The 12,361-nt window shown below is 40.6% G+C and overlaps 1 protein-coding gene across 10 annotated transcripts in view; it reads left to right on the top strand.

Annotated features, from left to right (window-relative positions):
* Positions 1–12,361, top strand: part of LOC105465044 (EMAP like 6) — a 257,059-nt gene that overhangs the window by 174,083 nt on the left and 70,615 nt on the right. For 9 of the 10 annotated variants that reach the window (XR_011611730.1, XM_011713242.3, XM_071076695.1 and 6 more), the window contains 5 exons: positions 401–501; positions 1,798–2,000; positions 4,268–4,379; positions 4,612–4,739; positions 8,957–9,098. Coding sequence is in view for 8 of the 10 variants with exons in the window: in XM_011713242.3 (XP_011711544.2) it covers positions 401–501; positions 1,798–2,000; positions 4,268–4,379; positions 4,612–4,739; positions 8,957–9,098 (686 nt within the window). In the remaining 2 variants the exon portion in view is untranslated. Of the gene's footprint in view, positions 1–400; positions 502–1,797; positions 2,001–4,267; positions 4,380–4,611; positions 4,740–8,956; positions 9,099–11,307; positions 11,454–12,361 lie in introns of all 10 variants that reach the window. The other variant, XR_011611731.1, reaches the window with a different exon arrangement.

The following is a 12,361-nucleotide window of genomic DNA, read 5'->3' on the forward strand; positions in this document are numbered from 1 at the left end:
TCGTTAATACTATCTCTTTCCTCCTGCACAAGAGGAGAAAAAGAGGAGTCAATACTATCTCTTTCCTTCTGCATATCCCCAGAATTACTTGCAACCCTACAGTGGTGGCATTAATTTTATCTTATGGAGACATTATGACATGTTTTAAATGTTTCATTACTTTGTTTAACGTATAAGTAAATAAACTTTGGCAGCAATATTAGGGTAAGAAGAAAGGGCTCAAACATGCAAAGAAAAGTGAAAGCTCATTATTTTAATGTAGATGCCTGTGTGGATTTTAAACCATTTCCTAATTTAGTGGTCCTGTTAGATGTGCTTAAAATTAGACCAAATGCATGCTTTTAATAAAACTGTTGCTTCCATTCAAACTAGACTTTTATTTCCTATTTGTCTCTTACAGAGGACATAAAGATAAGATATTTGTGGTAAAGTGTAACCCACACCATGTTGACAAACTGGTTACAGTTGGGATAAAGCACATCAAGTTCTGGCAACAAGCAGGTACTGTCCTTTGGGTTTATCATTTATGTGACTGAGAGCTTGACCCTAGCTGGAAAGAAAAACAAAACGAAACTACTGCTACTACCTGGCTTGTCTCTGCAATCTAAAATAAAAATGCGCCTAAAAAAGTTCACTCCCAAACTCACTTAGAACGCTTTGAAGCTTAGAACACTCTATATGATGCTATGCATATTCATCAATACCTAGAAAGCTTTGGAAAATGTTCTGCTGTGAAAATAATCATTTTTATATTTAGTCATCTGTTCTGAAAGCAGTAATTATGTTAGACTACTGCACAGGAAATAAAATGATCATTTTGGTTGAGTGAATAAAATTGTATCTATTTGGAGGGTTCCTTTATTTATCTATTACTGAATTTAAACCTGAATTAAACCCTGAGTCTGCCCACAAATAGGTGGTCCAATAAATATTGGTGGATTTAATATTGATAATAATGATAAATAAGCATGAGAAAACATAAAGGATACCTTAGTCTTCTCACTAATAAGTCAGACTTAATACAATTGAATCTGAATTCTTCATATCAGCTTTGGTACCAAGCCCAATTTTATTATGCAGAAATTGTGAATAAGGTTCTGTTTCAGTGCATTTTGCTTTTAAAAGAAGGTAATGCCACCCAATATGTCTGGAAAGCCAGCCTGTGCATAACTGTCATGAATAAAGCTGGGTTTCTCAGTGACAGGAAGTGTGGGGAAATGTGAATGTATAAGGGGCAAATCTAATGACTTGTCCCGTATACTACATTTTCCTACAAAACAATTCATTTTTCTCACCCCAAAATTGCTGTGATAAATAAGCAGAGCACATATAACATGTTTATATTTTACATTTATAGTCAGTACTATTTTTATTGTTTTTGGTCAGCATTCATGAAGACTTTGCTTGCTCCTCTAGGCACTTAGTCACTCTTTCTCTTGGTTGACACAGAACTTGTACTGAGCCTCAGTTAGACGCGTGTCTTGGAGTGAGATGCATATTGAGTCCTCCCTCCAGCCAGACTCTGAGTTCCTTGAATGCAGGAACCCTCTTTTCATCTTCATATCCCAGCAGTGAACACTGCACCTGCCACATGTAGGGGTTCAGTGAACGCTGAGTTAATGAATGAATGAGAAATACTCTTACAATATTTTTGCTTGTGATGTTCTCTGCCACTTTTAGACATCTTTACATAAATACCTAATGAGAAACACCAGATTTCTCACGGAAGTAGTCATTCTATATGCTCATAGGAAGTGCCAGATTTTTTAAATAATAACTGTTCTTGATCCACTCTAGGTGGGGGCTTCACTTCTAAAAGAGGAACTTTTGGAAGCATTGGAAAATTGGAAACAATGATGTGTGTTTCTTATGGACGAATGGAAGATCTAGTGTTCTCAGGAGCAGCTACTGGAGATATTTTTATTTGGAAAGACATTCTACTACTGAAGACAGTGAAAGCTCATGATGGGCCTGTGTTTGCTATGTATGCATTGGATAAGGTATGGCCTGCGTTTCAGCATTCATTTTCCACATCAGCCTTCTAAAATTATAAGGTAGTCTTAGGATGGCCCACCAAGAGGATGCCTGTATCTAAAACAGGCCTTTCTGAATTAGGAAGTAGTTGTCATGAAGCTCCGTCAAGAGACAATAGGGAGGAAAGCAAAGATATTTTTATAATTTCATTTATAGTTGTTTCTTTACATGCAGCTTCTCTCCACTTTTTCCACACATTCTCTTTCTGGCCTCCACTCATAAGAGTCCCTTAAGAAGTGCCAGGATAAATGTGGACACTTAGCAGCAGAAGAGTCCTGAGAAATACTTCAGCATTGTCTTCCTCCTTGGTGACACAACGGGCAGAGACCTAAAAGTACCAGGTGGTTACATTATTGTTCCAGACATCGATTTGCTATGACAGAAGTTTACATCCATAACCAGCTTGCTCCTGTATAGAAAGGCTCAGCTTTCACAAGAGTGTTAGAGTGAAGACTGTTCATTGGCCATATTTCCACTCAAGCTCATCATGATTGCCCTTGTCTGTCTACTTGCCTTTCAGTGTCCCTTTACAAAGATTACACTTACCTCTGTCTTAGTCTGTTTTTGCTGCTGTAACAGAATTTCTGAGACTAGGTGCTTTATAATGAACAGAAGTTTATTGGCTCACAGTTCTGGAGGCTGGGAAGTCCAAGATTAAGGGGCTGCAACAGGGAAGGGCCTTCTTGCTGTGTTACCCAATGGCTGAAGGGCCAATAAGAGTGGGAGGGGCCAAAATCACCCTTCTATAATGAACCCACTCCTACAATAACGGCATTAACCCATTCATGAGGGCAGATCCCTCATGGTCTAGTCACCTCTGAAAGTTCCTACATCTTAATACTGTTACAGAGGCAGTTAAATTTCAACATGAGTTTTGGAGGCTACTAACATTTAAACCATAGCACCTTCAGTGTTTTAAAACACTTTATTCAATCAACTTGCCAGCAAATATCAACTTCTTTTCAGTTACTTCCAGTTTGCTGGTGGTACCACTTCATCTGTGCCCTCTGACCTCCAGTTTAAGCCATCTACTACTCCTAACCCACGCCTCAATTTTCATTTACCTGTCCTTAGGCAAATGTGTTGATTCTACTACAAAAGTAGGTTCTTGTTGGATATGCAACTACAATGGTTGTTTTAGTGGCTAAGCTGTTTTTTGTTTTTTTGTTTGTGTTTTTATTTTACTGGCAAATATGTTTTTGGTTAGACTGGCAAGTACTAGAAAAGATTAAAGAAGAAGAAAGAATTTCTGTAGGCCCAGAAGTGAATATGGTGTAACTTGTTTAAGCTATTGTTGTTTGGTAAATTAAGCTGCAAAATCATGAGAAAAGACAAGGATATCACAATATAATGTACTACATTTAAATTTAATTTGGTGATTGAATTTTCCTGGGTACGAATTCTATATAAGGATAAGGATGTTTAATATTACACACTTCAAAATATTATTTCTTTGTAAACTTTGTAAAAATGCATTAAATTAAAAGTTGCTGGGGAAGCAATGAATTACTCAGCTTTTTTCTTTAAAAAAAAAAAACCCTCTAAGAACAGTTGGCATATATAATAAATTACCAGAAAGGAAAACTAGTACAGCCAAAAAATTATAAGCTTAGAACAGGAATAAAGATCACTGTTCAGTAAAAAAATCCAATATGTTAAGCTTTTTACTTTCCAGGTTTTTGTAAAAATTAATCTGGATTTTAATTATGGTAATTATGTCCATTGAATGAAATAGGATAGTTTCATTGTATGAAGTACCTAAGTTACTCTTAATAAATAGTGATGTTTTCTTCTGGACATGACTTATTTTTAAATGTCTAACAATAATTTTAAACTGTGATGTTAACTTCAATCCATTTGGTCAGAGTATGTGAGATACCAGAAACTCTGCTAGGTTTTGAGGTTGGTTCCATTCTGTAGGAACCACATTCTGGTTGGGAGACTGGGCACAGGCACAGTCATGCTTGATCAGTGGGCCAGCTGCCAACCAGTGTTCTGAAGAGAGTGCAATGGATACATGATGAGAAAGTGCTTAATCTTGCTAGGGGAGTGTTGGAGAAATGCTCCCAGAAAATAGTATTCAAACATTGTTATCAGCAGAGTTTTCCATCTCATATATTTAGGAAGGTAACATCCACAAAGCTGCCTTACTCACGGGGGAATCCTTCTGGGGCCAAGTGGGTAACTGGTCATTTTGATGTGTATATAACACCTCCCATGTGTGCCTTCACAGGGCTTTGTAACGGGTGGAAAGGATGGCATCGTGGAGCTCTGGGATGATATGTTTGAAAGATGCTTGAAGACTTATGCCATTAAAAGATCAGCATTGTCAACTAGCTCAAAAGGTGCCACTCCTAAACATGTAATAGAAATCTTTGTGTTCATAGGGATGGAGAAGGTTTTAGAAAACTATTAGCCAATCAATTTTCTCCCTCTTCCATGTTTCGAACTCTCTTCTCCTGGTAGAAATGTCAAGGCTGACTGCCTAGTACCTCGTTCTTTGGAGCTATACAAATTGAATTTATACTGAGAAGCAGTGTTTTTGTTATTTTATTAAATATGCCATCCTCTTCCCAGGCTTGCTTTTGGAAGATAACCCTTCAATTCGTGCCATCACGTTGGGACATGGACATATCCTGGTGGGAACAAAAAATGGAGAGATTCTGGAAATTGATAAGAGCGGCCCAATGACACTACTTGTTCAGGTACTGTTTGTACCTATTCTAAACTGCAGCTCACATCAGGGCTGGGACTAGGGTGAGGCAAAGTTGATGCTTAGGTTCCAAAACTTAAGGAGGCACTCACTCTCAGGGTTGCACAAGAGTTGAACTAGTTACCTATTGCTGTGTAACAAATTGCCACAAATTTAGCAGCTTAAAACAACACATGTTTATTGTCTCACAGTGTCTGTGGATCAAGAATCTGAGCACAGCTTAACTGGATCCTCTGCTTAGTGTTTTATAAGGTTGCAGTAAAGACCAGGATTATGGTCTCATCTGAGGCTAAACTGGGGAAGATTCTTCCAAGCTCACTCATGCTGTTGGCAGAATTTAATTGCTTGTAAGTGTAGGACTAAGGGCTTTTCTTTTTTCTTTCTTGTTGGCTGTTGGCTAGAGGCCACTCTCAACTCCTAGAGGCTGCCCACAGTTCCTTGCCACATAGGGTTTCCCAACATTGCTGCTTTCTCAAAGCCAAAAACAGAGGAAAAAAATAGACACTACACTCTTATGTTACATAATTATGTAATCACATATGTGGAATCATGAACATTCAATCACCTTTGCCATATTCTGTTGGCTAGAAACAAGCCACAGGTCATACCACACTCAAAGGGAGATGATTATGCAAGAATGTGAAAACCAGGAGGAGTATGAGGGTCACCATCACTGGCCACCCTCTGGCCACCAGTTATTCATGCCCCTACCACATACAGAATTCTTTACCTCCACCCCCAAGGTCCCCAAGAGCCTTATCACGTTACAGGATCTGCTCAAAGTCCAGAATCTCATTTTCTAAATTGGGTCCAGGTGTGGAAGAGATGCCTTAGGTATAAGTCCTGTCAATCTGTCCATCCATAAAATGAACAAGACAAGTTACCTACTCCCCACATGCCAGATGCACCAGTGCCCCTTTGGAATATGGGCCTCACTGTAGTCTCAGCCTTGATCCACATAAACACATTACATCCTCCTTAATCCCTGTCTTCCCTCAAAAGTCATATTTAGGTAAAATTGAACTAAAATAAATGTAACAGAACCCTTTGGAGCCAAGAAATAATAAAATCTCACCTCAGGCATGAGGATGTGGTAGAGTGTGGAGGTGCCTAGGTAGTCCTGCCCGGTATGGTGATGGATAAGACCATATTTAGTTGGAAGAGGCATGGTGGGGGGTGAAGGATGTGTGTTCAGAAGTTGGAGGGAAAAGAAAATGCCCTGATCATATGAGCAGTCAGAACTTCCAAGATGCCAGTGCAGGAGCTTCCCTTCCTTGCCCTGATCTCTGGGTGATGCCTGCAGGCTTGCTGTATTAGGAGTGAATCCCCAAATCCCACTGAGAGGGTCCCTCTGACTTAGTGTATCATGGAAACACATGCGCATATACACTATGGCTCAGGACACTGCAAGGCTTTAAAAACACATGTGCCCAAGTCCTATCCTGGATATCCTGAATAAATCTGCTTTTTAAAAAGAAAAAATCTATGTGAAAAACAAACCTCGAAAGCTCTGCAGCTGGTCGTGCCTGGCAGCCAGGCTGGGGAATGAGGCTGGAGATACATCCTTGAGGCATGATGTCTTTGTTCTCCAGCTGTCTTGCTTTTGTTGTTTTCTTCCAAACGAAATCTTTTTTTTCTGGCCATAACTTCTCATCTAATTTTACTGAAAAATATTTATTTACTTTTTAATCTCCAAATGTTTGAGAATGTAAATTGTATCCATGTATGCTACATTGCTAGATATTTTGGAAGATTTATGCTCTGATATGATTTAAATAATACTGTAAGATCTAAACTTTGTTTTCTTTCTTGCTGTGTTACACTTGAGGTAGTTTGGTTTAAATATGTTTTATGCTTGATAAAGGCTTTCCACTTCTTAATTCTCTACAATTCTATTCTTTCCTATGTTTCTTTCTATTGCTCTAGTAAGAAAAATAACCACAGCAATCATATATTCAGCACCTACTCTGTGTCAGGCAATACTGTTGTACTAAATTTGTCTCATCTCCACAACAGGTTGGCTGTGTTAAATTGTTTTATAGATGAGGGACCTAATGCCCGGAAAATTACCCACAGTCACCTGCTGAGAACTGCAGGGCTGGGATTCCATCCAAGGTTTACCAGAGCCCTTTTTCACCTCACCAGGCTGTTCCCCACGTCTCTTAACCTGGACGCTCCAGGAAAGCCCCTGAGCTGTGGGGTGGCTGGTTGAGCTGGTGGAAGCTTCAGACCAGATGTTAGTTACTATCTTTGCCACCTACATGTGTACCATTCTCTCCCTTTTTTTCTCAGTATCTTTTTTTTCCTCTTCTGCTCTCTCATTTGCTATTTCCTCTTAGGTGGAACTCAGTATTTCAGTTCAGTCCATGTTTGTTGGGCTCTTGCCCAGATCTGCTCTGTGCTGTGTGTATGCGCAGTGGAATAAGGGCTTCCTGCCTGCCCAGGACCGTCTCACTGTCCTGTTCTGAGAGACGATAGAGGCACCAAGGGAAAGTGAAGGAACTATGGAGGCAGTGTGAGTGAGACGATGGACTGTCCTGCTGGGAGAAGATTTTAGAACCACTGTGCCAGTTTCGGTGGCATGGCAATCCAATCACAGTTGGAATAGATTGCTTATTTTTAATAAGGTTGGGGGAGGGGAGAATGGCAGGTGATGGGTTGTGGCACTTCCCGTCATGTGTGCTTTGAAGCAGTCAGCTCGCAGTTGAACAGCTGTTTATGATCAGCTTTATGGGTGATCAGCACCAAAGCAGGATCCTAAGCCCATTTCCTTGTGCCATTCAAGGTCCTCCAAGCCTGCCTTGCTTACTCTCTGATCCTGTGTTACACGGGGATTAAAATAAACAGATAAAGGAAATATAATTTTGATATCAATATAAGGCAGTGGTTTAAAAGGATCTCTGGGTCCCACGATCCTGTTCTTAACTAAAATACACAAAGGGGCTCAGTCTGTGGAAGAGCTTCAAGCAGAGTCAGTCTGGGAAGATGTGAGGTTGACCCCTGACCTGTACCCTGACTGTGACTCTGGGGCTGGGAGGCTTCTGAAGAGAAGACTGGAAAACTGGGGATGTAGGGTGTCCTCAAATCCAATAAATTCAAAAACAATGTCTGTACCCTTCAGCCTCTCATTTTCTCATATTTGAATGTCAGCTGTATTTGGAACTTTACATCTTCTGCCAAATTTACTGTTTTGCTCAAATAGCTTCTCAGTTAAATTGGAATCATCCAATTTCTCTTTGGAAAGCCACCTGTTCCCCCTTAGCATTCCAGCTACAAACACCTCTCAGATGCCTGTGTGTGGGCTTCCTTTTTGCTTTACTAAGCAAAGCCTTTTTATAATTAGCCATTAAAAAGCAAAAATTCAGTAAATAGTTAATCTGGTCTGTTTTATTGCTCTGTAGCACTAATCTTTACCCTGCATTATTGAGTGAAAAATTATGAGAATCAAATTCATTTTCTCCCTGTTAAGTGTTCATTTTTTTAAAAATACTGCTTTATCTTAGTTATTATTCTAAGTCAGCCAAGTGTGTTTGTGATGAGATAAAGGTATATGGAATTGGTCCAGTGCTTATTAAGCACCTTTCAGTTTTGGATGTTCATTGTTAGCACATGGACAGGCCAATTTGTGAACAGATGCAGAACCTTAGCTACACCGAGGACACTTGAAATGAAAATTTAGCTTCCTTTATTTCTGCTCTGCCGAATGCTACATGTTCAAAGGTCTAAAATTATGTAAATAATGAGAATATTGTTCTTCAATTCCACTGACACGAATGGGTCAGACCTGCATCTTTTATAATTTAACTGAAGGAAATGGTTTGTGTCCTTGTGATTCAGCTGCTTTACTAGGAGGATACATATATACTATGTTTATTTAGTATCCACAGAAAAGCAGGCGTTTCACCGTTTACCTGGATGTTTCCAAATGGAAAGATGTTTGGCATCATACAAACAAAACCAATCAGCAACGAGTTCATGTTTTGCTTTGCAAATGAATGATTTAGCATCGTGTAGGTCCAGCTCTAGTTTCAAGTTTAAATGGAAAAATTATTTCGGGTGATCATGTTGGTTCAAGGAAGCTCAAAGTGTGTTTATTCCTGTTTATACCTTTTTGTGACACTCTTGGACTGAATATTCAGCACCGGGCTAAAGAAGGGCTAGCCAGACAGCGTAAGTAGAGTTGATGTTGCCCCTTTTCCTCTCCCACAGGGGCACATGGAAGGAGAAGTGTGGGGGTTGGCAGCTCACCCTCTCCTGCCCATCTGTGCAACAGTGAGCGATGATAAAACACTTCGCATCTGGGAACTGTCCGCCCAGCACCGTATGCTGGCAGTACGGAAACTCAAAAAAGGTACGTAACGCCACCTTAGACATCTGTCAGAGTACTTACAAGTAACAATGTGTCAGGTTTATTCACTCATGTAATTAGTATTTACTGAGGGCCCCTGTTATATGCCCAAAAATATGCTGGGCAATGGGAATTTTATATTGGTTGCTACAGTCTTAACTAAGCACATGTAGAATTATTCAGAAGGCTAGCCTAATCCAGTTACATTTTTCACTTCATTTTCCTTGCACTGCACAGATATTTGCCACCTGGGGGCAATATGTCCTTCTTCTTCTCATCGAGAGCTGTGGGAGTCAATTGAAACTCATCAGCTTTTAAAGAATGCTGTTTATTTTGTAACTAAATGTCTCCAGAACTTACTTTATGACTTGAAAACAAACATCAATTATATAGAAATGTAATACTTAAGAAATGGGTAAATATGTCTTGAACACCTATATGCACTAGAACTATGAGGTGTACTGAGAGGTACAAATTCAGCAAACATTTATTAAGTAGCTTCTGTGTGGCAGGCACAGGGGATCCCATGATGATTGGTCCCATCTCTAGTGTCAGATAGATAGGACTTGAACAGAGTCCCAGCAACATATCCATTCAAATTTGGTAATTTGAGGAGAGTCTTTAAAATGGGACTATTTATAAAGGGATGGGGAAGGTGTGTGGAAATGACCCGGGATAGTGCAGCACTACGCAGTTAGTAATGGCAGCCTCTCTCACTAGCCCTGGCGTGAAGGGGCAGGAGGAGGGGACAACTGCTGCAACCCTGAATACGAGAGCCGCTTGAGATGGCAGCCTGAGAGAAGCCACCACTGTTAGCCAGGGGACTCTGCCAGCATTCAGTGCCCCTGCGGGAGGCAGCCAAGGAAATAAATGGCGCAGCCTCCCTATTCTTCCTCCATCTCTCTAATCTCCCACCCATGCTCCCCCTTGGCCAAACTCAACCAGAAACCAGAGGACAAGGGAGCCCACTGACATTCTCCGTGCAGGCCAGCTTCAGGCACAGAGCAGGGTGGACGAGGGCAAAGAGGGGATGTGGAAGGACAGACTGGAGATATTTGGCACAAAGTACCCTGGAGCCTCAGAGGAGATCTACAGCCTGGAACTGCTTCATCAGGGAGGTGACGAGAGCTGAGGCTTAAAGGATCTGTAAAAGTTCTTAAGAGGAAAGGATGAAATTGGGGCCTGGCCCTAAAATATTTGTACTGAGTAATTTTATAAGCACACATGAGGATTGTATTCTAGGGTAATAAAATGAAGAAAGCTGTCAAAACAGTATTAACAATAGTGAGGGTGGCTAATATGCCTGGGCCAGCAACTATGCCAGCTCTTTCCATGTAGTCTTTGTAGGAATCCATGAGTAAGGTTATTATTATTGCCACTTACAAATCAGAAAGCTGAGGCACAGGGAGCTTAATTAGTTTGCACATTTAGTAGGTAATGGAACCAAATTCAATCCCATGCAGTGTGACTCTGAGAACACACCTGTGACCACTGCTTAACACTATCTCCCTCTGCCGTGTTGCCTCTCTTTACACTAGACTCCTGGGAGTTGTACATGGTGGAGGAAAGAGTTCCCAAATCCAAGTCCAAAGCCCATGCTCTTCATCACTACAGGCTAGAATCATTTTGGCCACTAGTTCATATTGGGGGAATGATAGGCCAAGTCCTCACTGTGGAGGACTTGAATGTCAGTCAATGGACTTTATTCCCTAAGTTAAAAATTAGTTAAAAAGACCAACTGTTGACCCGTCTTAGATAGGATAACCATTCAACCTAGTTTACCCCTGTTGTTCTGGTATAATTATTAATAGCTTTCCTCTTCACTCTCAAACGTGTCTTGGTCTGTACGGTAGATTGTGGTTAACCTAATCTTGATGCTCTTCAAGGGCAGGCTTGTCTTTTCATTGTTGCAGTACTGGCACATCAGTTTTGGGTGAGAACATAGCTTTCAGCATACCATGAACAGAGGAGTTGGTAAAGAGGATCGGTATTAAATGCCCTGGCACAAGGCCACCTGGCTGTCCTATCCCTGGGGCTGTGCTTACAACTCTTGACAATAAGAATGGTGGCAGAGGGTAGGCATATTCTTAATCGGTTTCCTTTTAGACATACCTTTGCAAAGTCCATGCTCCTGATTCAGAAATGTCTTTGTGACCCTACAAAGCAGTAGAAAACATGGTTCATGCAGTACCATCACCCTAGTGCCAATTAGTTTTCCAGATACCCCTCAAGAGAATGTTCAGATTCCATTCTTCCCATGACAGAAGAGGCAAGAGCAATATCTTTCACCTCTAGAGTTATGCATTACAATCCCTGAATCAGAGAATTGGAGCAACTAAACGAACGAGGTCCTCTAAAGTAAGTTGTATGTAAGGCATAATATTTTTTAAAGAAAGTTCTCTGAAAATTTTATTATAGAACTCCTATTCTTAAATATTACCTCTTTTCTTGGAAGCAAAGATACTGGTCCTATTAACCCTACACTATACTCCTTTTCTCCATTTACTTCACTTTTTTTTGAAAACCCCAGGTATTTAAATACTCATAAATGAATGAATAGACCTCATAGAAGCTGAAAATGTATTTTTGATATTATGATCATTTTCTTTGAATTTGGGGAGAAGAGATGTTTAATTTTATTTTCTTGAGGCAGGATCTCCCTCTGTCATCCAGGCTGGAGTGCCATGGCGTGATCACTGCTCACCACACCCTCCGCCTCCAAAGCTCAAGCAATCCTTCCACCTTGTCTCCTGAGTAGTTGGAACTACAGGCATGTACCACTGTGCCTGGCTAAGTTTTATATTTTTTTGTAGAGATGGGATTTTGCTATGTTGCCCAGGCTGGTCTTGAACTCCAGGGCTCAAGCAATCCACCTGCCTTGGCCTCCCGAGATGCTGGGATTACAGGCATGAGCCACTGCACCCAGCTTATTTCTGTATTTTTTGTAGAGCCTGGGTTTTACCTCTATAAAAAATAACTTTTCAACTAATCTTTAACCTAGGGAATGTTGCAAACCCAGGCTAGTCTTGAACTCCTGGGCTCAAGAGATCCGCCTGCCTCGACCTTCCAAACTGCTGGGATTACAGGCACGAGTCACTGTACACAGCCAAGAGATGCCTTAAATTATGAAGTTTTAGTTTTCACAAGTGTAGTGTCAATTTAAAGGCAGTCACATGTCCGTGCATAATGCACATGATCAGGTTTCTTCATCTCTTCATGTGGTTTGCTTGACAGTGAAGTTTTGGATAATAAGTGTTTTTTGTGGA

The sequence above is a fragment of the Macaca nemestrina genome, chromosome 13 (genome assembly GCF_043159975.1).
Source record: "Macaca nemestrina isolate mMacNem1 chromosome 13, mMacNem.hap1, whole genome shotgun sequence".
Lineage (NCBI taxonomy): Eukaryota > Metazoa > Chordata > Mammalia > Primates > Cercopithecidae > Macaca > Macaca nemestrina.